We start from the raw sequence: 27,585 nt of genomic DNA, 5'->3' as shown, positions 1-27,585 counted from the left end.
GTCAGCGACCCTCAGGAATGATGAGGGATGTCGCCTGGGGGTGGGTGGGGGGCTACAGCTGGAGAAAAGTCTCTGCTCATCTTGTGGAAGAGGAAGTGCTGTTGGTTCATATAATCTGTGCTTAGGATCAATTCATGGAGAAGGTACACCAATCTACACTGTCAACTGGGCAAATCTGTCAGTTTTTGATTCTCTGTTTCTCATTTTTTCCAATCTTAAATTCAGTTCTCCACATTTATGCAGCACTTTGCAATTTTTTGCAAAAACAAAACATAACCTGAAAATTCATCAGCATTTTAATACGAATTTCTTCCAACCAACACATTTTTGTACACTATTCTGACAAATACATTTTTTGTAAACAATTTTCCCCAACGCACATGTAACTTTCATGAATATATGCATTTATATGCATATTTTGGCCTAATATTATGTATTTTTGTATGCATTGCTTTGCTATAGAGCAGCACTGCAAAATTCTGAAAACTGAGTTTTGAAGGATGGCTGTGTTTCAGTTTGCATATTGTTTTGAAAAGTGTGAATTTTTTAAGTCTGCCTTTAAATGTGAACTGAATCAAATTTCTTTCTCATCTTCTCTACCCACAAAATTAGGATACCAAAAAAATGGTTGAGTAGAAAAGACAGATGTTTGCACATGATGAAGAAGCATGAGAGAGTGCTTCTTCTCCACATGACTTCCTTTCAATTCAACCCACCTTAACCCTAAGAGCCTTGGCAGCTTTGTAGTGCTCTGATAAATGTGGGTTAAGTTGTGCATTGAGCTTATGCTGCAGATCTATCCAGCTCACTGTATTGAGGAGGTTCTTGCTTTGGCTTACAGCTATTAATTCAATGATTGATATCAGTTATTGATATGAGGACAACAGCTGCACTCCTTTGAGCCAATGCAGAACTCATAACTGCTGCAAATAGCTTTGGATTTATTGCCTGCCTTAAAAAAAAAAAGAAATGAAGAAAAAGAAAGCAGAACATATCTTGAATGCCGGATGAACTGATATGATCTAAGTTCAGTGCTTGAACATACCATAAAGCAGATTTGTAACCTAGCAGTTCTGAGGATAGCTGTAGGTACACATCCAGCAGTCTACACTGGTCCACAGCCTGATCTGCACCATATTTATAGTTATATGATTTATTTCAAATATTTCTAAATCACTTTTCTAAAAAAAAATCCAGAGAGATGTACAAACATAACGTAAACGTTAAACAGTTATCATATGGCAAAAAGGAACTAAATAGCATTCCACAGCCTAAAAGAAAACTGGCCAGAATTTAATCAATGACCCCATAGAAAGGAAAGTCTTTGTAACACAGCGCGTTCATCAGTGGTTTTTCCAAGAAAAATAGGAATGTATTTGTTTGTAAAGACTCAGTTTTTATACCAAGGATCCTCCTCCCAAACTGAACTTTGCTAAAGTTTCTGGTCTGGAAAGAAACTAGTGGAAGACTGCATGCACATAGATTCATACCCCCTGCATATGCATTTGGGTTATTTCTTATGCAATCTCTCTCAAAGATCTGTAGCTCTGCTGGGATGGTGCTGATATTATTATGCACCAGCCATGGCAGAAGCAGGTGCCATTTAAAATTAAAAATTAAAAAAAAAAATCATCATTGTCATCACACAGGCGAGATAGCTGTTGTTAAGTTTTTATTTTCAGAAGAGGGAGAATTCTCAAAAACATTTCTTTTTGTTTCCAGTGCCTCCTTCCCAAATGTTACAGTAGGATAAGGAGCAAGGACAGAAACACTCTGAATGCCAGGCCAGAGTGCACGCATGGTCTCAGAGCCTCAATTCACTCCTTCAAAGCAAACAAAGCTCCCACTGTCAGAGCAATTAACCCACCAAATAGTTAGAGGAATGGGGAGAGAGGGGGGGGGGAAAGAGAGAGAAAAGGACAGAACACAACAGACACTAAAGACAATTTTAATGCTCCTTTATAATTAGTTTCTTGCACAGCAAAAGCAGAGAACGACTTACATAACCTCTGCCAGCAGCTTCTGACAACATTTTTCACTGAGCGTACAGGGAGAGTTGGTCCCATGAAGTTTAGTGACGGCGGAGAGCTTGCTTGTATTTATATCCTTCAGATGCCAGAGGTATTTGTCATCTACTCTTATGTCTAAAAATACGCCTTAGACCCATTCACAATCCCAGAAGCAGCGAGGAAAGGATATCCCCATGGATATCCCCTGTTTCCAAGAATCTTTTAGAGCAAAGGATTTCTTCTATAAAATTATTGCTATGCAATTCTTCTTAGGATCCTTAAAAAAAAGGATTGGGAAGGTAAGTGAAGATGCAAATACTCCATCCAATCCTTGTTTACTAACAGGAAACAATTGGCCTGAGGACCATGTGACATTTCAGAAGCTGTAGCTTCTGGGAAACAGGAGCTCTAACAGCCAGGATGGACTCACGTCTTTTGGAAAAAGTTTTTACTGGACGCTGCCTTTCCCTTTGACTGCTGTGGATCATATAAATAGCACAACAGTAGTAGACAACCCTTTCAAGGCAGCTGATGTGTGCCAGCAAGCTTCAGTAGAGGCAACATACAAGTGGGACAATGAATTCCCATGGTGACATTTAAGTCAGGATGAGGAACAGGAAACAAGTTCAGAATCTGTTATTCCAGAAGCATCCTAGGCAGCTGTTTCTGTGCACTTCCACAAGAGCTTTGCCTTTCAGTTCAGCTTTTTCGTGTAAAATGGGCAAACGGAGAGTGGGTCCCCCACAGAGAAGAGACCCAACGTTGTGGGACTGGATGATGTGCAACCCATGGTCTTCCTAGAGGAGGAGAAAGGGGAGGAGACCTCCATGCTGCCAGGGATCCTGAAAAGTCAGTGTATATTAGAGGGTGTATGCATAAAAGCACACATATTACTTAAAATAGTATAAAATGAATTATATTAGGGGAAATTGCTTGCAAAAGTTTGCATGGTAGGTCAAGAGCCTACTAACACAACAGCATATTTTCATGAGGACTTTAAAAAATGCAAACTGGTGCAAACTGACCTTAAGATTGGAAAAATGAGAAATGGAGAAAAAACAAAACTCACAAACTGACTAGGTTTCCTTCTGTCTCCCAGAGCACCCCTACTTCCTATAAACAGAAGAAATGGCTTAGAAAAGCAGGACCTTCAGTACCAACTGCTGCTGAAGTGTCCAACTAGCTACAGTGGTGCCTCGCAAGACGAAATTAATTCGTTCTGCGAGTTTTGTTGTCTTGTGATTTTTTTCGTCTTGCGAAGCACGGTGTCAGGAAAGTTTTGGAAAAGCTTCAAAAATCACCAAAGTCTTTAAAAACCTCAAAAAAGGCTACCCCACCGCGTTCTATGAGTTGCTCCTCGAAGTCAAGTCGCAACTGTATTAATGGTCTTAAGAAAAAGGAAACAAACTTGCAAGACGTTTCCATCTTGCAAAGCAAGCCCATAGGGAAAATCGTCTTGCGAAGCAGCTCAAAAACGGAAAACCCTTTCGTCTAGCGAGTTTTTTGTCTTGCGAGGTACCACTGTATACCTAAAGCTACTCAAAGACTCAGAAACATATAGAAGCAACTGCTTGAATCGGGGCCTGGCAGAGAGCCAGGAAGGGGTGGAGCCTCCAGCTCCTATGTAAGCTCCCAGTCTGAGCTGCCTCACTGATGAAGCAATAGCTGTCCTCCAAGGTCCTGTCTTCATAAACTGGGGAAATGGAGAAGTGATCTGTTGTTTCCATATGTTAAGAGGATACTAAGGGTAGAGAACCAGGAGCATGAGGACTGGTGGGACTGAATTACTGTGAAATTGCATACCTATGAGCCACACAGGATACAGCTGCACAGGGACTTGAAATCTAAGCAACCAAACTATGTTAAATCTATTCAGTATGCTTGGGAGGGCTTGAGGTTGTTGCTCTTTTAAAAAAGGAAGCAGTCGGGGGCGATCAGAATCGGAAGCGTAGCACACACAGAGCAAGAATTAACCCCTTGCCCCCCACAAAAAAGGGCTACTATTGATGGACAGAAACATTTTAAGCATCCCACAGCAATATTAAAGACCCTTGCACATGATATTTTAATAAGGATCCATACATTTCTAATGCTGTCAAATTCAAATGCCTAGAAATCAAAAGCCGATTTTCACTGTACCATGGATAGATTCACAAACCATCACTCAAAACATGCAAACTTTGTCTCTGTCCCTTTTTGATTCCTTTTATAACACTTGGTTGTACTTAGTTGGGCTTAAACAACATTTCAGTTGACCCTCCACCCAAATGTCCACACTGAAGGACACATACATCCTTGGGTGGTGGCCTTTGCACCTATAGTTGTACGTACAAAAGCTTCCACGATATCCTTCAACAATTGTATCATAATATGTGTGGGGAAAAGGAGAGGGGAAAGCAGAGTAGGTAGCCTTATGGCAGGCATTCCCTAACCATTTTCTGATGGCTCAACTTAGCACAGAAAACAGTTATATCCATTGAGATGCCACATTTTCTGAGATGTAGCTACAAATAATCTTTGGAGGAATAAAAACTTCTACTAAGGACTAAGAGTTTGGTTTTGGTGAATGCTAGGAAAGGTACCAAATAATTTGACTCCTGTAATGATATACACTGCATCTGAAAACAACGGCAGTGAACATTTTGTGCATCCCTCTGCCACACCACAGCAGAAGGACTTAGGCTCCTTAGGCATACATCATTCCACTTACATAAAAAAGGCCTTACCGGATCTGCTGATATCCTCCGGTTCTTGTTGGGTCCAGAATTCTTCCGTCCACCAGACCTGGAGACGTAGGTCCTGGGAGGTACCTGAGGAGGCATAGTCTTGCTGCGAGCAACCGGCTTCCCACTGCTTTCTTTCTCAAAAATGCTTCTGCCTTCCTTCCAGCTCCACGGGGCATCCCTCAGAAGGTCGGTGTCGTAAGTGGACTTGAGGTTGAGCCGGGTGATGGCGTCGTTGATGCCATCGTAGTCCACTGTGCTGTACGGGTCCTCTTCCGAGATTCTACGGCCTAGCAATTTTCCATCAGCCCTCTCATGGGTTGAGGAGAACATGTTGATATCATTGGGTTGGGAGCCTTTCAAGGAAGCTTGGTTCACTTCAGAGGCATTCCAGATGGCAATGCGAGGGGGCAACGGGGGAGGAGAAAGCTTCTTAGGGGAGCTGCCGCTACTGCTGTTCTGGTGGGGTGTACTATTGGGGGGGTCAGTGAGGAAGTCACCCCCCGTGCTGTCGAAGATGTACAAGTAGTCGCTGGAGAGAGGTCCCTTCAACCAAGGCTGGCTCTCTGGCTCAGGCAGCAGACTGGATGAGGTAGAGTTGTTGGTCCCAAAAGCTCTCGAAACCTCCTGGCCAGAGAGGGCATTGTAGTTCAGGGTAGAGTCTGAGCCAGAGAGGCCTCTCATGACCTTGATATTGTGGCAGTCATTCCTTACAGCAGGCTTGTTGTAATCCAGAATTGGATCATCCCAGGAAATGAGAGGTTGGTCAGTATTCTGCTTCGCCTGGCTCTCCTCCTTATCCTGCCTCAGGCGGGACAAAGCATCATACTCCATCTGCAGGGCTTCCGCAAGAGCCAGCTCCTTGTGGCTGATCCCCACGGACTCCAAAGACTTCCAGTGCTCTCCATTGCCTCTAGTTCCAGACATCTCTTGTAAGGGGGGCAGGGGGGAAGCCACTGAATCCAGTGACTATTGGGTGCTCAGTTCAGGGCTTAGGAAGAAAGTCATGCTGTGCCACCAGTCACCTACAAGTGAAGAAACCAAAAGGAAGTGTAAACAGGCCAGTTCTCATGAACAATTATCAGCTTTAGTGAGAGTTTTGGTTGACATGCACTTTTGGGAGGACGGCAGTCTCTTAGTGCTTATCTGCCCCTCAGGAGGACATGTCTTCTGCCAGTTTCTGATGAAAAGTATATGAGGTGCACTCAACAAGAGTAACTAAATTAACTATTTTCTAGAGAAATAGGTGCCTGAACTCACCATGAACACCCCCTCGTTCTCTCATAATGACAATGGCACCCACCTGAGAGGTGCGGGAACTGAGTTCCAGAAAGTTCCGGCTGAAAAAAAGCCCTGACTGAAGTTTACCTTGAAATTTACTTCAGGGCATTCACATGACTTTCTTGAAGCCAACTGTGGGATTAGTGATGAGACCAGAATAAGATACAGTGGTACCTCAGGTTAAGTACTTAATTTATTCCGGAGGTCCGTACTTAACCTGAAACTGTTCTTAACCTGAAGTACCACTTTTGCTAATGGGGCCTCCCGCTGCTACCGCACCGCCGGAACACGATTTCTGTTCTCATCCTGAAGCAAAGTTCTTAACCTGAAGCACTATTTCTGGGTTAGCGGAGTCTGTAACCTGAAGCGTATGGAACCCGAGGTACCACTATAATTGTTTTCTATCGAGGATAAGGAAGCCCAGAAGCCTTCTGGTCAATTACCTCATATTGTCAAGAACGCCCTCATTTTCTTTAGACCTTATTCTACCGATGATGTGACTCATTTAGAGCCTGATACTATGCAAAAAGTATAGCGCCTCTTCCGTAATTGAACAATGCAGCGATGTTTGGAGGCAAGAGAAGAAGTTAAAGATTGACAGAAGAATGGGAAAGGGGAGAGCTTGATGGCAAAGGAGATGCATGCCATGCCACATCTGCAGGGCTTAAATCAGCCCAAACTCCAGTATTTGGATCTTAAAGGGATTCCTGAGTATGCAGTATGCCTGCTGTTACACTCCATTCGTTTTCCATTATATTCTTGACACGCTTGGATGCTGCAAGTAAAGACATACTTACTTGGGAGTAAACCCTACTGCGAGGTAGGCCATTTGTCCTACCTCACAGAGGACACAGGGCAGTCGTCTATTTGAAGACATCCTACACTTGAAGGGCCATCTGCATAGCGAGTGTGGCTTGTCCTAGAAACTCCTTCCCTTTCTCAATGTGGTTCCCTCCATAGTTCAGTGGGAACCTTAGTCTCACCTGCCTAGCAAGTCCAAGCTGCCCTGCTGAGTGTTGAAGTATTCTGCACCAGTAAATAGGATAACTGAAGCTGTTGTTCCTTGAATTAGCCATAGCTGCTGCAAGATGTTCTCAGACAGTGAAAGCCCATAGGACACTACAGTTCAGACAGATCCAAATCTGGTTTAAGGAGGATAAAGAAGTGATAGCAGAAGACTATTATCCATCAACAGTTAACACCTAGAGAGCAGAGCCTCAACAAATGCAGAGATCACCTGGTCACAGTCTTCCTCGCCATGGCAAGATATTTTAAAGTACAGTAATTATTTCTGAATTTTTATCCATACAAATAAATTACCCTAGGCAAATTTCATTCAAATCCGTGTCCACTTTTGTCCTCTTTTGGCAATCTATTTCACATAGCCCTAATGAACTCAATTTTAATTACTTCTAAGTAAATATGCAAGTGACTGGACTACACATAACCTTTATCAGAGGTCAAAGCAGCCTGCTACCTGAAAAGAGCAGATCACACAATGAGCTGTTGGGACATGCACAACATAGTCCTTTTGATTCTCTTCCTCTCATGACTCAAGTGTAGCAAGAAGAGGAGAAAAACCAAATAAACACACCACTTGTCTTATTGGCCCCAGCCCCAAACCATGCAAACCACAGCGACCACAGATTTCTCAGTGGCGGCCAGATCTCACTCAGCCAGCTGATCACCTACCCTGGAATTCCACTTCCTGAAGTAGAGGTCCTGAGATCTGCTCCGGCTAGGCCACATAAGGCTGCTCAGAGGAAGAATAATCTCTGTCTTGGGTGCAGGAAAAGATCACAAAGAGTAGAACAGCCTCAGGAGGTTCATGCAGCACTGCAGAGGCTCTGCATTCCTATAAAAGGGGGCCTGCCCAACAGTTTTGCAATACAGTGGTACCTCTAGTTACGAACTTAATTCGTTCCGGAGGTCCGTTCTTAACCTGAAACGGTTCTTAACCAGAGGCGTGCTTTCGCCAATGGGGCCTCTTGCTGTCTCTGCGCCGCCGGCACATGATTTCGGTTCTCATCCTGGGACAAAGTTCTCAACTCGAGGTAACTCTTCCAGGTTAGCGGAGTTTGTAACCTGAAGGGCTTGTAACCTGAGGCGTTTGTAACTCGAGGTACCACTGTACAATGGAGCGTGCTTGGCTCTGTGTTTATATAGACCACAACAGTGGGTCATTAGCAACTTTAATCTCATCTACCTGCACAACAGGTCTCAGGCTGACAAACAAATTCAAAGGTTAGAGCCTACTATTTTAATCTTCGCAACAATCCTGTGAAGTAGGTCAGTCTGAGATAGGTGTAGCCAATGTGTTGGCCTCCAGATGCTCTTGAACTCCCATCAGCCCTAGTCGACATGGCCAGTGGTCAGGGAGCTGTAGTCCAGCAACATTCAGAAGGTTGCCCCTGTTCCAGGAGATAGTGACTTCCCAAGAATACTCAGTGAGCTTCATGTCTGCATGTGGATTTGTACCTGGACCTCCCAGATCCCAATCCACCACTCTAACCACTTCACCACACTATTCTATTCCTTGACTGGATTATGCTGTGGATCTGCTAGGAGCTAAAAAACAACAACTTTGCAATTGCTTTTTGCTGTTTAATTTAGCTCCGTCACTAAAAAGAAGGGTATGGTTGTGAATTGATGCTAGCAAACAAAGCAGGTCAACATAACTTTTCCAAAGGCACTCCACTCCATAACCTGCTTCTGAACGTCTATAATCAGAACTATGTATCAGAGAGATCACTTCCAGCAAAAAATAAAATAAATATCTATATGTCAAATGCTTCCTTGCAGAAATCAAACAAAGTGACCAGGAAGCGTCTCTTAACTTCAGTTACCTAGGACCAGTCCTACCATCAGAGAGAGTGAGCAGCTGCCTCAGCAGCAGAAGCTGGAGAGCAGGAAGTGGTGGCGAGGACAGAGCTGCGCTGTCCTCTCATCACTAGAGCTGAAGTAAGATGCAACTGCCATGCCAGCTCAGCTGGCTTCTGAATGTGAAATGGGACAGTGAGAGGCACAACGCAACGTTTACAACAGGCAGAAAGCTGTCTTGGGCTAATCCTGCACACTGCAAACAGGACTGTCATCAGGGCAAAGTGGAGGGGATTGTAAGTCTCTGGAGAAAAGGCATGTTAAAACTGCAATAAATAATACATAAATGAATGTGTCTGAAAGTGAGAAAAAGTATTATTCCATGAGGATCTGCTGGCGTTCTTCCTACTTTACACCAAGGCAAATATGTTGAAGCACAACTTTAAAGCACTTCACTGGAAACCCAGCAGGGGATTTGAAGAGGTGCCCTATTTTTACTGGCATCAGTGAGAGAGCAACCTCCTTCGTCTCCTCACTGCATCCCATCAATCTGTGGCGCTCCAGGCCCTTAATTAATAATACTCTGGCTGATCAAAGCAGCTTGCTGCAATTTGCATGGAGGCACTCAACATGATGTGAACACTATTCTTAGGCAGCAAAAAAGCCACAGACTAGCAGCTCATGATTCACCACAACAAACAATGTGGCGCAAAATAATAGCAACAGATAATAAAACTAGTGAGAAACATGGCAAAGCCAGATACAAAGTGTTCCAATGTCCTCAATAAACTACATGGCCTGGTCAGCAAGGAAGCGTGAGATCAGGAACCCTCTCTCTATAAAAGTCAGTCAGGAGTCCATGATACAATGGGTTTGGAATTATTCGCTTCTCAATATTCGACCAATACCAAACCTCACATCTTCAAAGACTATCAAATGGGTTGCTGTAGACCAGGGGTGGGGAACCTGTGGCCCTCCATATATTGTGGGACTCCATCTGCCCATTTGGCTTGGCCAGTGGCCAGGGATTACGGGAGATGTAAGTCAGCAACTTCTGGACAGGTTTCCTCCCCTCCGCTCTAAACCACTGGTCTTCAGCTGGTGGGCTGGGCTCAGAACTCATGACTGTGTTGCAGGCTGACCTAAGGTAGTCACACCAGCAGCAAATATTATGATACTAACAGCAGAGTTGTGCAATCGCATGCCAATTTCAAAGCAGTAAAACTGATAGGTTTTAAGAACCTGCTTAGGGTTAAATAAGCAGCAACAGCAAGAAAATAAACAGCAGCAGCAAGTATTCAAGTGAAAAGCACCAAAGAAGAAAAATTAGTACAGGGTGATGTTTTCCTGAGTGCATTTTTCCTCCCAATAGTGGCAACTTGCAAGCAACTCTTGGCAGGTTGCTTCCACCCACAGGACAATCTGATTTTACTGAGGGATGCCAAATCATTGTGGACCAAAAATGTTGTTTGTGTAGAAAATGGGCACAGCAGAGGCAAGAAATGATTTCAATAAGAGCATATCCTGTCCATTATGTTCCAGCCCCGTGTTGGATACTTAAAAAGGGAGTTGTGCCTATGAGGCCCATTCAATCCTTCATCCCTCTCTCTTGGGTTTAAGTACCATTGTTCATGCACCATTTAAGTTTAGGTACCATTGTAACTCTGTATTATGAATACTTTATAATAATCAACCTCGCTGCACACATCTTCATCAAACATTTTTATTGGAGGGTAAAAATTTACAGCTACTACTATTACAACTCTGCTGTGAAAACCAGTTAATAAGACATACAATATCTGCAGATACCACTTTTAGAATCAGTTCAGATGTAATAATCTTCATTCCATAATAACCATGGTTGTTGGTTGTGGCTCCTCACCCCTGATCTCTTGACTAAATGCAGAAAGCTATTGTGCTTGCATTAGGTTCTCTCCCCCCCCCCCCTTTAAGGCTGTACACAAATCAGCCCTTAACTCCTAGAACCAGCTATTTCCCATGCTCAAATCCACCCATGAAGCTGCAGCCATTTCTCCTAACAGCTACTGGATGTCACTAGAACAGCAGAAAGAGGCTTAATCAAAGTCACTGCAGTAATCAGTAGGACTGAGAGAAGAAATCCCGTGAGCCATGATGTGCATGTGAGCACCATCTGCAAAAGGAAAGACAAAAGAAGGCAAGACGCAGCACTTCCTGCTTAACAGCTTCTGTCCTGATGATTCGGCAGCATTCTGCTCTTGTGCTTTTGTCGCTGCAGAGGGTCTGCTGAGCCTGACCCTGACTGCTTCACTCGTGTTGCCCTCTCCAACAGAGCATGTGAAGAGAGAGCTGTTACTGGGTGTGTCTGAGTTCTGAACATATGTGAATGCTGAAACAAACAGAGCTGGAAACAGAGTGGGGGCTGTAGCCCAGTGGTAAGGCACATCCTTTGCATGCAAAAGGTAACAGGTTCAATCCCTGGAATCTCCAGGTAAGGCTGGGGAAACCTCATTGTCCGAAAGCATGGAGAGCTGCTGGCAGTCAGTGGAAGATAATAGTGAGACAGACAAACCAATGGTCTGACGTGGTATAAGGCAGCTCTGTTTGTTCCTAGCAGGGGTGCCAACATGATTAACATGGGGAGGGGCAGGTAAGCACCACCCTACATAATCGATCACAAGACATGGTGCATGCACACCATTTGAATGGCAATGCTCGTCAACTTTGGGAGTGTGTGTGTCCCAGCCCCCTCAAATGTTTTATTGGCTCCTCTTCTTCTTCTTTGGCAATCATTTGTAGCCGAGTAAGATTGTCTTCCATAAACACAGTTTTAACAATGAGTCCGTAAGTGACTGTGTAGGCCAATTCTGGATCCACACATACTTTCACAGTGGGGACATTGGTTTCCAGGTGAGAGTTGATCACAGTGTGGATTTGCCAAGCACGCCGTCCTCCTAGCACGTTTCTCCCTTGCGTCCTGAGTTCGAGCGTCTTCAAAGCCCATGACACCTTTGGTAAAGGCTGTTCTCCAACTGGAGCGCTCACAGGCAAGTGTTTCCCAATTGCTGGTGTTTATACTACATTTTAAAAAAAATTGCCTTGAGACAAGTCTCTTTGTTAACCTTCAGCATTATGCTTTCCATTTTTAAGTTCGGAATAGAGTAGTTGCTTTGGAAGACGATAATCAGGCATCCACACAACATGATTGTGTTCTATGCATTGGGTCCCCTTTGTGCTCCTATGGCTCCTAGCGAGGAAGAGGCATGACACACAGCATATCTGCTATGAGTTAACTTACCCTTTTCTACTCCAACTCTTCCTATAATAATAATAATAATAATAATAATAATAATAATAATAATAATAATAAATGGAAGCTTACAGAGCAAATGCTAAATGAAAGATGCTAAATGGAAGATAGGTAACTCACTGCATCTTCTCCTTGCGGGTGACTGCAACGCCTGGGGCCAGACAGTCAGGTTGTCCATCCTTAGTAGTGACCAGGGAGGAGTACAGAGAAAATAAACACTATGGCACATCTGCAGCATTACACCTGGACACCTTCATCTGCCCCAGCTGCAACAAAACATGTCTCTACAGACACAGCCAGGGCTGCAACCTTCCAACAGTTTGACTTCACCCCCAAAGTCGCACTCCTCCATTGTCTCCTGAGACAGACAAATGCCAGCAACAATAGCTGCTCATCTTCCCGGCTCTTCTTGGAATGTTAGCTATGCCAGTGATAAGGAGGGTTCCCTGTCCCTGCTCCATGCAAACTTTCAGTAGGCAGATTAACACCGACTCAAGTAAGGTGCACCATCGGGATCAGGAACAGCTATAGATGCAAGTCGTAGTATTTCTATAAGGGGAAGCACTTCAAACCAGGCCTATATAGGTGAATGTCCAAAGGGATAATTTCCAGTTATTTTCTAACATGCATAGATCTACCATGTCACTAAAAAGCACACTTTTTGGCATGTTATCTGCAAAGCTACTTGTGCCTATATTAGCGATGAACCTCCACCTCTCATTGTAAGCCACCCAGCATGGGCTATAAATAAAGCAACCACTGGATTTGACCTTTAAAGCCCTTTATGGCTTGAAGCTGGAATATCTGAAGAATTGCCTTTTTTCCTGCCTGTGCAGGCGGTTGGACTAGATGACTAGATGACCCTTGGGGTTCCTTCCAGCTGTACAATTCTAGGATTCTAAATTTCTACACATGCAAATCGGTACCAAATCTCCACCTTTGAAGTAGCAGAGTATATGGTTTGTATGCGCATAGTCCCAAGTTCAGTCCTTGGGCACCTCCGGTTCAGGCCTGAGACCTCACAGGGCCACTGCCAATCAGTACAGGCACCAGATGGAAAGGAACGGATTTCATTCATGCATCTCCTGAGAAACACAAGACAAAAACTCAGCCCAATCTGACAGTATGTGGTGGGAGAAATATCTGCTCTCTCTAAGAGAACAGAGATTTGAGTCCTGAGGAAGGGAGTAAGCATTGTGGGGGGGGGGGCAACCGAGGAGGATCAAAGGCGAATGAGAAACCACATGAAAGGCCAGTGTGGTGGCTTTTTGGCTGCCCTTCAGCCTTCAATTGCAGCAGCCTCTTATTACGGGTTTATCTGATGACTCTCCCTGCATAGGCCTAGCATTCTACCTCTGTGCTTATCTGCTTGATAAAGCTGTGGCACGTTGCCAGCTGCTCCTGGGTGCCAACTGACTCCTGTTCTCTGTGGTAGGTCTCCCTATAGGAAGAGTTGCAGCTTCTACAAGCATCATGCAAAACAACCCAGAAACTAAAGAAGTATTTTCTTACCTTGCACCACCTAGAGATGATTGCACACAGCTTAGAAATGATTGAAATTAAACAGTATATAAAATTGTATCTACAATCTTGGAGAACAACCAGCCATAGGCCTTTGCTGGTAAATAAGATGAGAGTCCAGAAGACTTTTCTTTTTAAGGACTTCTCTCATTGTTGTCTGTTCTTCCCTCGCTAATAAGACTCATTTCCCTTCCAATTGAAGTGAGTTAGATAAGGATCCTGCTGGATATTCCAGCTGGAAACTCTCATGGGATACTATTAATAAAGACGGCAGATTCAATCCTTAAAAAATGAAGAGCCAAGACAAACACTTTTTGCTTCCTTACAAATTAACAGTATTATTATCCCCCTGACATCTTCTAGACCTGCTTGCCTTGAGCCAAGAAATGAACTGGTGATGTGCTTCTTTTAAAGGATGGCACTGGGCTTGTCTTCTGTTTTACAGCATTTCACAGATCTGTCTTTCACAGAAAAGGCAAGGGATGCCCCTTTTCTGAGAAGACCCCATTCTCCAAAGAATGGGCACAAGATTACCAGTCTTTTGTATTTTATTTCTTTTAAAACTGCCTGACATTTGAGTGATCTCAAAGGTACAGTGGTACCTCGGGTTACATATGCTTCAGATTACATACGCTTCAGGTTACAGACTCTGCTAACCCAGAAATAGTGCTTCAGGTTAAGAACTTTGCTTCAGGATGAGAACAGAAATCGTGCAGCAGCAGTGCGGCAGCAGCAGGAGGCCCCATTAGCTAAAGTGGTGCTTCAGGTTAAGAACAGTTTCAGGTTAAGAACAGACCTCCAGAACAAATTAAGTACTTAATCCGAGGTACCACTGTATATGCATTCCACTCAATATTATATCTAGAATATGCTGCAGACTTGTTTCCTGAGAATCCAAATTTCAACCTAAAAATGTTTCCAATCTACGCTGTTGTGAAACTGAAGATGGCCAGGAAACATCTATAGAACACAGAAAATTTAGTTAGGAAAGACTGAGCAGGGCTCCAAGTGATCACTGGGCAGACGGGAACATATCTTAAATCTCAGAGTGTTTGTTGACCCAGAGTGCATGAGGCAAGTTGAATAGGTAACATTGATGCCTTAGCACACTCTCAGTAACTAAGCAGCTTCATTGCTTAGAATAAAAATCTAGTTATTTGATGCTGAAGCTGGGAAGAAGTGCAACACCACACTTCTCATGGAGGGGGAAAGCATATTACAAGCAACCGCAGTGTCTGGTTTGGGCTAGTATCTTTGTTTACAGCCTGTTGAACAGAGCTACAAAGGAACAGACAAGACTTTGAAGGTCCTTCCAAAGCAAAACAAATTAGAGCTGCTGCCCTTGTGACTGCGGATCTTTTGCAGGAAACCTTTTTAGGGATTCTCCCAAGTTGCTGCTACTGTTGTTTTTTAAAATGTGTTTTATTGGTTTTCCTGCAGAAGAACAATAAACACAAACAAACCTTGGAGTAGTTTGTCAATTTGCCAATCACACTTGGTATAGTTGAAATACACGTACAGTAATGGTAATTCATTGCTGAGATATGCCTCTCCATAGCAGATCATGTGATAGCTCAGTCGGTTAGCATGGTGCTGATAACACCAAGGTTGTAGGTTCAATCTCTGTATGGGAGTAGATGATCCTCAGGGTCCCTTCCAACTCTACAATTCTATGTGTCACAGGCAGTTGCAGCAACAGTGCCTCCCAATATAGTTTAAGTGTACAAGGGCCCAACTCCAAAATTAAAAATGTGAATGCAACAAACGCAAGCCTTGTACGTCTTGGTTGGGGAGTCAGATTTGGCAGAGTCGCTGGCAGACCTGGATTTGCCCTCTGTAATGAGTGAGTTACAGAAACAACCTAACAGGGAAAACAGGGCACAAGAAAGAAAGTGGGGTGGGAGAATGGCCGAGAGCTGGAAGTTGGAAGCAATTTGCTGTACTGCTTCAAGGTGCCCATATAGTGGACAGTCAATGATATGAGACACGAGCAATCCCTTTAGAGCTTGTGCACAGTAGTCTGCAGATGTCAAGATCCTTATATGAACGGAGGCGGCAGATTATCCCCTGTAAACTTTCAGGGAGCAATGGAAACTCAGTGGTACAGCACATTGATTGTATGCAAGTGCAAACCCTGCATTGCCAGTTTAAAGGATTCAGTACCAGGTAACTGGAAATACTTCTACCTGAGACTCTGTAACTGTTCAAGTAGACCAGCTTTGGCCAACCTGCTGCCCTCCAGTTGTTTTCAACAATTCCCATCAGCTCCGGCCAGCAAGATGCACAATACCAAGTTGAGCGGACCAATGGTCTGACTCTGTATAAGGCCACTTCCTATGACAGTGCAACAGTGTGGCCGACAGGTTTTTCAAAGTTTAGGAAAACCTCTAGATTTGTGGCCTGGCATTATGCAGATGCCCACATTCCTAGTACTGTTCGAAATGCAATCCCATTTCTTTGTTAGCCAGCCCCCCTGAATCAGAAGACACTGCCAAACCAAAAGCCACGCCTTCCTCTCGATTACACGTCCATTTCAAAAGTTTTTTAGGCCACCTCCAGATGTACTAGATCAGGGGTCATCAAACTAAGGCCCGCGAGCCAGATCAGGTCCAATTGCCTTCAGGATCCAGTCCGTGGATTGGCGTGAGGATTCTGTTCATTCGGGCTACGCCATTTTCCCCCGTGCGCCATTCCATTCCCCCCCCCCACAAGCGGTGCCTCTCCCTCCCTCCTCCTGGCTTCTCCCCGGCCTGCCTAGAGGAGGAAGGGGGCTGGGCTGAGCTGGCTGAGCGCCATTTTAAGCAGTCACTCTCCGGAGCCAGCCCTTTTGCGCCGCTTATCTTCCCTCCTTCGCCGCCGCCCTGGTGCTCTTGTGGGTCAGAGAGTGGAGCGGACAAGCTTGTTCTGCCTACCCACGAGAAGTAGTGGCAGCGGCGGCAGCCCCTGGGAAGGTAAGCACAGCAGCTGGGGCTGGGGAGGAGGACTACTTGCCTCCCTCACCTCTTCTTCCACCTCCCCCCCCCCAGTGCCGCTTCTCTGTACTAGATTCTCTCTTAGAAACTTCTCAAATCTACCACAGAGAGGTGGGCATGGGTGAGTGTGCAGAAACTGAACTGTTATCCAAAAAAGGGAAAATTTGCATTTGCTGCTCTGCCCACATTTGCACCGTACTGCCCTTGGCAGGTTACACAGAAAGGAACGCAGCCCTCATATGAAAAGCCTCCTCAACCTCAGGCTATACAGAGCGTTAGTCCCGCAACAGAGAAAACAGTCGATTTGCCACCTTCTCTTTTCCACCAGGTCTTGATTAAAAACCTTACTAGCTCCATCTGCTCTGTTTCAAGCAATGCATTAATCACATATTTTGCTTTGGATTATAGGAGGGTACCGGACAGGTGCAGAGAAAGGACTAGCACACTCAGAAAGAGCAGCAAAGTCAGACAGGGGAGCATCCCATCTAACCTTGCCCTCCCAGTTTTCTGCTTACAACTGCAGGAAACTTCGCGCAAAGAGGCGGAACATGAAAGGAGAGCTGGAGGGGTGGGGAAGGCAACCCATCTGGTACGAGGGACATGTGCGTCTGCACACTTTAGGGCTCGCGCCAGCCCAAATGCGAACAGCCTGCGGCCCGTGCTCTTGTGTTTGCAGCAGCTGAGCACCACCTGCTCAGCTCTGGGGACAGACAAGGGAAGTCAAGCAGAAAGATTGTGCTAAAGTCCGTGGGAATTCAGAGCAGAGCCCGCCACCCTCCCCACCCCCACCCCCAAATTAGGCAGCAAAAACCGCAGTGTGTGAAGATGGCTTTGCTGGCAGCTGAGCTGGGGAGTGGGGGACGGGGGGGGTAGCAGAGGTTCCTCACCCTGCATTGGGAGGGGTGCACGGAGGTTCCCGGTGTGATGTGCAGAAAAACGGTAATTCAGAGGCAGTTGCTAATGTTTGACCCGCCTGGTAGGGCGTCAAGCTCCCAAGGTCATCAAAACAGAGCACATCCAAGGTTATCCAAACCGGAGAGATGAAGGTTATGCCTGCAAAGAGGAGACAGCTGTAGTTTTGCTTCCTCCAATAATGGGGAGAAGAGGGAATTGGAAGGTAAAAAGCGCCAGCTCTTGCAGCTTCTATTGCAATTCTTCCATTAACTCTTCCCTCACTTCCCAGATCACCACACAGGCTTTCTGCCTGCATTCTTCTGCCCCCCTCTACAGGGAACTCAGGATCTGTCTTAGTGGCTGCTGCTGGTTCATGGGATGAAGAAAGGCTGAGCAGAGCAAAGGAAGGTCCAGTGGGATGGGGAAAAAGGCAAGCAATGGTTGGGGGAGAAGCAAGTTAAAGAGATCTGCTGATAGGCAGATTTTGCCCAGGTTCTAAGTGTGCCTTGTAGGGTCCACTTAGGCGCCTGCAAAATGCCTTGTGCTTAAAGCCTCCAAGGGTCTTTGCAGGTACCACCAATCAGATGGTTTGTAAGGGCTGCAAAGCCCCTTTTGTGCAAGCCCTACTGCTACCTGATCCTCACCCGACATCATGAGAGGTCAGCTGTAGGGCTGTAGGTGGGTGTGGTTTGGCAGAAACAGTTTTGTGGGCCAAATGGGAAGACCTCGTGTGCCTAAATAATCCTGTCCCACTCACTGAGGACACTGGTTGGCCCCAATTCTTAACTTTCATTTTAAAAAAGTAGAAGAAAACAGTGTGAGATGTTAGGGGAAATGCACAGGCTGCATGCTTTTTCCTGACTCATAGGGAATAAGTCAACTTCTTACCTTTCAGCATTCTAGCCAAGGTGGGAACTCACTATTAAGAATAATGTGTAACTGCAAATGAAGAAGAGCTATCGTGTGGTTTGTTCATTTTTGCTAATTGGCCAGAATCATAGAATCACCAAACTGTTGAGCTGGAAGAGACTCTGAGGGTCATCCAGTCCAACTCCCTGAAATGCAGGAATCTCTCCTAAAGTATCCATGACAAATGACCATCCAACTTCTGCTTAAGAAGTTCCAAGGAAAGAATGTGATGCATTTTTAGCACCCATCTGAACGCAGGAGTCCCTTGTAAGGTATGAAACAGGTACCTCCCCCCAACCCCAAGTAGAGCCAAGAACACAATTTACTTGGGGGGAAATGGCACAGGTGAAAGAATTAAGTCTCTCCCCATTGTATAGGGACACTTTTATTTTTTAATGTTTTATTATGGTTTTATATATGTTGGAAGCCACCCAGAGTAGGTGGGGCAACCCAGTCAGATGGACAAGGTAAAAATTATTATATTATAATTATAAATGTCCCTATTTTCATTGGAAAAAGTTTGGTGGGTCAGCACTGTTCCAATCAAAACCAGCACTCCATGGCTGTTTCTAACTTCAACATAATTGTGAAATCCTCTCATTCCTACATCCCCCCACCTTTTTTTTTAACCCCAATGGAGCCCTTTCTCCATTCCTACCATTGTTCAACTTCAGTCCTCTATTCAATTTTATTTCCACTTACATATTTATAAGGCTACTCACTAGCATTGTCAGAAATGTAATGATAAAACAGACTCTCATAAATTAACATTCTGCAGCACAGATATTTTCAAGCAGGGAAAGGAATATACCTAGCATATAAAATGTTTCCAAACATTAAAATTGCAATTTTACAGAGTTTGGGAGAATGAAGTAAAGCTTTCACCTGGGGCCAAACGAGCTTAAAAAGGTGCCCGGCCAGCTTCCCTGGGGTACTACCACCAAGAATACCCACCCTATGATAAACATCTGCCTAACTTCACCTGGCAGAGGCATTTAGAGGAGGTCCCCTGAAGAATATCTCAAGATATGGAAAGGTCCAAGGGGGGGGGTGGAGAGACACTGATTTTTCAGCAATACTGACCTCAAGTCGCTAAGGGCTTTGTGGGTTAATCTGGACATCTTGAACTGGGTCCAGAAACAAGACTGGGAGACAGTACATGTCACTCCTTCTCTTGTAGGGTAGCTACTTGCTAAGCAATGAGAAAGTCAGGCAGGCTTGGCCCAACAAGGTCAGAGGTCCAACCAGGGACTTGCAATCTGGCTACGACTCACCCTTGTTGTAGATGAAAGCACATCAGCTTGGCAAAAACACCATCGGGCTTCTGATTCAAATGATGATGTGAGGCAGCAAGGTCAGAAGCAGCGTCTCAAAAATCCTGGCTCACCAGTCTGTGAACCAACCCCCTCCTCATGCTCCAGGCACAGGAACCCTGCCCCCCAAATGCTCTGGGCCTACCAAAGTCCTGGAATTAATTGCAAGGTAGGCTAGTTTTGACCTCTGACCTTCCCTGCTTTCTTGTTAATTTGCTCACCTGCAGCTGAGACCTACAGTTTGGCCTGATTCTGAAATAACTCACTGATTTCAGACCAGAGTTGACATGGTTCCCCAGACCACCCCGGTGAGGCAAAACCTAGCTCCTCGCCTTGCAAGGGCAAATTTCCAGTCTCTCACAGCTCCAAGAAAACAGGAAAACACTACATCTAGGCTGAGTAAGTTGAAATCAATTGGCCACTTCAGTCATGATATGACTTAATTCCAACTATATCAAGAGCTTAACTAAGTCAGGTTCATTCCCGCCCAGGAAGTGAAATGAGGCGGCTGAATTGTCTTGATAAAATTGGCTTGTTTCTCATGGGCCATTTGTTTCCAGCAGCCATACAGTCCAGTGGGGCGGTTACTTCATGCCCCTTCCGGATGTACCTGCTGCAGTTTCAGTGCAGCGTTTCACAGCAGAAATACTGCATTATTCTGGTCCTCATTGGCATGTGCAGAGCTTTTAAGCTGCGGCCCATTCAGAAGAATTTGCCTTTGCTGCACTCTTAAGACTCTGAGAAGAAAGGCAGGCGGAACAGATGAGAAAGGCCACTCTTCTCTCCTGGCATGAGCAAGCGGCACGATCTCTTCCCCCCAAATTTTGTGGAAGTTTCGAGCCAGGAGCAAACACAAAAAAATTGGTAGAACGTACCCAATTAAGATGCTTGATTTGCATAATTAGCAAGCAATTTACATAATATGCAAATGAGGCTGCACAGATCTGGGACGTGTCCCTCTGCTGCTCAGGCCAAAGAGGCAGACCCCTGTCTCAAAAGGGCTCCTAGAATCACAGAACTGTAGAACTGGAAGACACCCCGGGGTCATCTAGTCCAACCCCCTGAAATGCAGGAATCCGAACTAGATCGTACATGACAGACAGCCATCCAACCTCTGCTTAAAAACCTCCAAGGAAGGAGAGTCCACCACCTCTCTTGGGAGTCTGTTCCACTGTCAAACAGCTCTTACCATCAGCAAGTTCTTCCTGATGTTTATAAGGGTCAAGCCTTTTCACAAGTTTTTCTCTGGTCTACTGGCAGCACAGGAGACTAGTAGCACACAGGCTGAACTCCACAGGTCCTGGGTTCAAGCTCTGCTGCAGGTTTGAGTTCCCTTATTCCACAATAGATTTGGACAAGGCCACTTAACACCTCTTGCCTGCTGTTTTCCATATGTGAGTTGTGGATGAAGCTAATCGAGAGAAATAGCTCTCAGCCCAGAGTGGCCACGTGTCCTACTTTAAAAAGAACAATCCTCCACTCAAAGCCCGCCTCTGTTTGATGGGATATCTAGCTCACATCCAGTTTAAAGAAAAAGTACCATATGAAGGCAGAGCAGTTGCCCATCAACAGGGAGCACCTAGTCAGCTGACTGAGCAGGCCTGCAGGTCACCCTCCTCCTCACTATGGTAAGATATATTGAAATAATAGCAATTATTTCATGCATAAATATGCATCTATGCTCATACCTCAGTGCAGGGTTTCCAGCTGTTTTTGCACTACAAGTTCCATCATCCCTAGCTAGCAGGACCAGTGGTCAGGGCTAATGGGAATTGTAGTGCAAAAGCAGCTTGGAGAACACTGCCTTAGTGCATGCAAATTCTGTGCAACTCTGTGCCATCTTTTGCCCTGTTTTTGGTAAGGCAATTCCTCCTTTTGGGCAATGCCTAAGGGGCCAAGCTATCATTACTTTACTGTTTGGATAGAAATGTTCAGCTACATCCAGTCTGGGCCATATCCAATCCCCAAATAGTTCCCCCCCTCCATGATTAGGTCATACCTTTTTTTGCTTTCTACTCCATTACTAAGATTTGTGTAAAACAATACACCTCCTTCATGGACCTGATGCAGGCTGCTGCCCACCAAATCTGCTCTTGCCACAATGCACCAGCAAGTCTCCAGCACGAATTGGCACTGTTTGCCCTTTCGCTGCGGCAAGCCTCCCCACGGCTGCCCTTCTGGGTACTGTGTAAAACATTGTGTGTGTTTTCACTTGTACCAGAACAACAGTTGGAGGGTGTGTAGGTGTTATGAGGAATTCTTTCCAGGGGCAGCATTTGCTGCTATGCTGAGGAACAGGCTGCCAGAAAAGAATATGCATGCGCATGGTATCTGAATATGCAGGGTCGTCTTACCCATTAGGGTTAGTGGCGCCCTGCGCCACGGCGCCCACCCATCAGGAGCGCCTAGCAGCGAGAGTCCGGGACCGACCGGTAACAGCTGCGAGGGCATGCTGGGTGGCGGTGGCAGCAGATCTCCCTACGGCCAGCCGCGCTCTCTCGCTTCCTGCCTGGGAAAGGAGGCAGCGTCAGCGGTGCGCAAAGCTACATGGTGCCCCTCTTCCTCCTGTCTGCCCTGCAGCAGTAGCGGGACTGCTGAGGAAGCCCGTGTGGCAAGCGAGCCTCAAGCTGCCCAGATCAGGGGGTGGGAAGGAGGAGGAGGGGCGCCAAGAACATCACCCCCTGCCCCTTCCGTCAAGGAAAAAGGTGGAGGAGGGATTCATTCAGATTTGGGGTGGTGGGAGGGGAAAGCTGGGGGGCGCACTACCATTAGGACTCAGTTTGGAGGTAAGTTGGATTCGAGAGTGTGCTCTCCATGCAGTTAGTGGTTAAAAACAAACACACACCAACAAAAAGTCCTTTAAAGACGGGGGCGGGTTTTAAGGTCCTATTAGATTCAGCAGGGCTTCCTCTCAGGTAAGTGCAGTTAGAGCTGCAGCTTTTGTGGCCCAAGTTTTGGGTCCTTTTTAGGTTCAGGATGTCACTGCTTTACATCCACCCACCCCCAATATTTGAAAACGTCAGCTTTGTACTTAAACACAAATTGGCCAGGAACTTCGTTCTCTGTGTCTTTATCAATTTATTTAAAGAAGAATAAACTGGTGATTGCTTTAACTTTTTGATATGTGGTGATTTGAGTCATGAGGATGAATTAGAAGAACTGCTGAGTCTTGAATGAGTCTTGCTTTGGAACTGAGGACGTCATTAGATTTTCTTCTGCCTTTTCATGTTATTTTGTTCTAAGGGCTTATAGAAATAATATGTAAGCGCGTGGTGTCAGGAACCTTTCCTAAAAAAAGGTCGACAACTTTGGGGGTTTCCCCCCTTAAAAAAGGTCGACAACTCTGGGAAATGGGGGAAGGGACGGAGGGATCTTTGCACCACAGCGCCAGATATGCTTAAGACGGCCCTGTGAATATGGCATGCAAACCAAAGAAGTAGAGCTTGTGTGTTGTATAGTATATGCTCTTCTTTTCCTCCTTGAGAACCAGCATGGTGTAGTGGTTAGAGTGTCAGGCTAGGACCTGGGAGAACAGGGTTCAAATTCCCATTCAGCCATGATGAAACTCACTGTGTGACCTTGGGCCAGTCATGGCCTCTCAGCCCAACCAACCTGACAAGGTTGCTGTAGGAATCAAATGAGAAGTGGGAGAAGCATGTATGCCACTTTGAACTCCTTGGAGGAAAAGGTAGGGTGTAAATGCAATAAATAAATAAATGGATCACCAGCATTGCCAGGAGGTGATCAGGAGGAAGGATCTCATGAACTATTGGCATCTTCATATATGGCCACCAATTTGCTGGTCCTTAAACTGAACTATTGTGCTCCTTTATCTCCACAAAGGCCAAAACTGGCATGTAACTAAGGAAGTAGATTGATCATGTTTAATAGCACGAATGGAGGTTCATATCACTGGTCTTTCCTCTTCACTTTATAACCAGATGATCCTATGCAGCTCACTCAAGATAATGACACAGTCCTGGCTGAATTCTCTGAACACATCATCCCCCAGTATATACCTATCAGATGAACAGGTACCATTTACTAAAAGGAGGAGAAATGTCATTTCAACCCCATCTTGGTGCTGTGTTTCAGTGTTCTTTCCTTTAATTGAACAGAACTGGTCATAGTTGTGAAATATATAGTTTTCTTTTCTTACTATGGTGCAGTGCCCTACAGTCTGACTCCATAATTTTATTATTTATTATTTATATGCCACCCATCTGACTGAGTTTCCCCAGCCACTCTGAGCAGCTCCCAACAAAATACTTTGCCATCTGTTTACACGTACACAGGCTGAGATCCTACCTGCCTGTGGACTGTCTCAACAGAGTTGTGCATGCTCTGGTTATCTCCCGCTTGGACTACTGCAATGGGCTCTACGTGGGGCTAACTTTGAAGGTGAACCGGAAACTGCAACTAATCCAGAATGCAGCAGCTAGACTGGTGACGGGAAGCAGCCGCCAAGACCACGTAACATTGGTCTTGAAAGACCTACATTGGCTCCCAGTACGTTTCCGAGCACAATTCAAAGTGTTGGTGCTGACCTTTAAATCCCTAAACAGCCTTGGCCCAGTATACCTGAAGGAGCGTCTCCACCCCCATCTTTCTGCCCGGACACTGAGGTCCAGCTCCGAGGTCCTTCTAGCAGTTCCCTCACTGCGAGAAGCGAAGTTACAGGGAACCAGGCAGAGGGCCTTCTCGGTAGTGGCGCCCGCCCTGTGGAACGCCTGCCCATCAGATGTCAAAGAAATAAACAACTATCTGATGATTAGAAGACATCTGAAGGCAGCCATGTTTAGGGAAGTTTTTAATGACTGATGTTTTAATGTATTTTTAATATTTTGTTGGAAGCTGCCCAGAGTGGCTGGGGAAACCCAGCCAGATGGGCGGGGTAGAAATTATTATTATTATTATTATTATTTATTATTATTATTATTATTATTATTATGTGACATCAACGGAATGCCTGATTTCTACCTTGAAAGGGCTTCAAAGTGAGCACACCGAACCGTTAAAAAGGGAAAGTGAGGGGTCATTGATAGAACTGTCATTCTGACGAGGTTGTTTTTGCACATCTATCAGGGTAAAGTTATACTATATTTGAGGAGCGAGGCCTGGCTAAGCCTCATGCTCAGTTTCATTAGCATGACGGGGATGGCTCTAGACGGCTCACTCCCACCCCTACGTTGCATCCTTTCAGTCTTACATGCCTGTAGAAAGCAGAACAGATACCTAACAAAGGTACACATCTTGCCAGCATCTACTGCATAATTTCCCACATACTGTGCAGTTTCCACTTGCTTTGAAACCTGCTTGCTCTGTGCAACTGGCAAGTATCGCCACCAGGCCTGGAAGTTCTGAGGTGTGACGGACGTTGACTCATCTATGTTAGTAGTGTTGAGCTAAGCAAATATCCCTGCAAGATTTGCTGCTCTGCACAGCTATCTCTCTGCAACTATGCTACCTGGTGCAGCACTTCCTGAAGCCACGCCTAACAGTCAAATTCAGCACAACCTTTTGTTTCCGATGCAGAAGTTTCAGTTCTGCAGAACTGACCAGCTGTGCATATCAATGCACACGCGGCAGACGCATGCAGCTGCACCTCTGGGACAAAGACAGAAAAGGGGGCAGGTTTGCAGAGGAGTCCAAGATTAGGCACCCAGCTGCTCGGCAATGACCACCAAACTCTGGTTTTGTACAAAAATATACGCACTCAAATAACAAGCATTTTCCATCTACATTTGTTCCACCTTCTGCGCAATCCTGAAAATCTGGTTCTTTAACTATGAGGAGGCAAAAGAACAGGCGCATTTGAATACATGTAAATGTTACCTGTTATAACCTAGAGGAGGTGTGACTGCATCAGGGCATGGCTATCAGCAGCACTGTATCCCAGTTTCTCTGATAACTGCTGGAGGCCTTTTGCGTTAAGATGTTCAAACACTTCTGATATTTAAAACATCATCTTCCTGCAGAAATTAACGGACTTCGGTGCTTCAGTGTCATGGTTCCCATTCCCAAGTCTCTCTCTGGATGCTGAGTCACTGGATTTCTGTATATGATCATGGCCAGCATCTAACCAGATTGTCCCTGACCTCATGGGAAGTTTAAGATAGTACTGAGCTGTAGGAAAAGGCAAAGGTAAAGGATCCCTGACAGTTAAGTCCAGTTGCGAATGACTCTGAGGTTGTGGTGCTCATCTCACTTTACTGGCCGAGGGAGCCGACGTTTGTCCGCAGACAGTTTTTCCGGGTCATGTGGTCAGCATGACTAAGCTGCTTCTGGCGAACCAGAGCAGCACACGGAAATGCCGTTTACCTTCCCGCCAGAGTGGTACCTATTTATCTACTTGCACTTTGACGTGCTTTCGAACTGCTAGGTGGGCAGGAGCTGGGACAGAGAAACGGGAGCTCACCCCGTCACAGGGATTCGAATTGCTGACCTTCCGATTGACAAGCCCAAGAGGCTCAGTGGTTTAGACCACAGCACCACCCGCGTCCCCGAGTTGTAGTGGTTGTGTGCAAAGTCACAGTTGTGTGAGTTGGCTCCAAATCCAAGGCAACATCCTAACTGGAATGCCCATCTTTCCTTGACGTAGCCTTCCTTGGCTGCATCAGCGCAGCCATATCCTTCCAACCATCACCTAAACCTGCCTTCCGGGTGCCCTCTAGATGTTTTGGACTACAGCTTCCGTCAATCACATCCAGCATGGTCAGTGGTTGGGGATTATGGGAGTTGTGGCCTGGAACATCTGGAGGCACCACAAGTTAGGGAAAAGGCTGACCTAAATGCATGCCATTCATAACAGGCAGCATGATGGAGCCAAAGTAAGTTTCCTTGAGAGGTAATACAGCAAGACGACAGGAGGTTATGCACCTTCAACATAGTCTCTCTCAACTCACTTTCTGAATCACTAGAAGGCTGGGTTGTCAAGTCCTGCCCTAAAGTGACACACTCCTGTGTTTTGCAAACACAGGTCCTGATTCAGCCATAAACATACTTTCAGGCTACAGGAAATAAGGCCTAGTGAAAATAAGGACACCCAAGGCCAGGGTGGGTGGGAGAGAGAGTAGGTGGAATATCAGCCGTCACATGAGAAGCAGGGCTTTACCCTTTCATATGCCTTCTCTTCCCTCTGACTTTTTATAAATGAGTGAATTGTAAATCTTTGCAGCGTCCCTCAGGCAGTGCCTCCCAGAGCCTACGCTGAGCCCAATGTCAGATTCATGTCTGGGTAATACTTCTGAGGAAATACCCTACATTAGGAAAATTAGGTCATAGGTTCCATCCCACCCTACCCTACTAAGAAATCCTTAGCTTCATTCTTTCACTGATGCTCCATTTCTGCCATTCCTGTTGTCATGCTGAGCTCCCCACTTTGATTCACAGGCTGCTAGAGCAGGTACTAGAAGCACTACAAGCAGACACTTTTCCTCTGGGGAAGAAAGGATGGCATTTGCCTGCGTACATTATCTAAAGTAGGTCTTATTTGGCAAATTATAGCTGGAGCAGCTGTGGACCTCCTTCACTGCCATCCGATTAAGCACATGGGAATCTGTCTCATAAAGAGACAGAGCACCAGTCTGTGTAACTCAGTATTATCTACTGATTGGCAGGGGTTCTCCATGGGCTCCAGACAAGCTTTCCCAGACCAATCAGGAGAGGATGGGGTTTCAACCTGGAACCTTTTGCATGTGCTCCACCATCGAGGTACAACCCTTGCTCAAAGTACCCAAAGCGTGAATGCAAGATGAGCAGAACTACAACTCAGTGGAAGAGCTTTGAAGGCAGGAGGTTCAATTGCTGGTGACTTTCAGTCAGGCTGGAAAAAAGGACTTCTGCCTGAAACCC

General features: G+C 45.6%; 1 protein-coding gene across 3 annotated transcripts in view; it reads right to left on the bottom strand.

Annotated features, from left to right (window-relative positions):
* PIK3C2B (phosphatidylinositol-4-phosphate 3-kinase catalytic subunit type 2 beta) overlaps positions 1-27,585 on the bottom strand; it is an 88,137-nt gene that overhangs the window by 57,564 nt on the left and 2,988 nt on the right. For 2 of the 3 annotated variants that reach the window (XM_083508747.1, XM_083508748.1), the window contains exon 2: positions 4,736-5,757. In XM_083508747.1, the coding sequence (XP_083364873.1) occupies positions 4,736-5,659 (924 nt within the window). In that variant the 5' untranslated portion in view covers positions 5,660-5,757. Of the gene's footprint in view, positions 1-2,002; positions 2,486-4,735; positions 5,758-27,585 lie in introns of those variants that run through there. The other variant, XM_083508749.1, reaches the window with a different exon arrangement.

This window comes from Podarcis liolepis, assembly GCF_965112155.1.
Source record: "Podarcis liolepis genome assembly, chromosome: 6".
NCBI classification, from domain to species: domain Eukaryota; kingdom Metazoa; phylum Chordata; class Lepidosauria; order Squamata; family Lacertidae; genus Podarcis; species Podarcis liolepis.
This window is presented reverse-complemented; position numbering and strand designations above follow the sequence as displayed.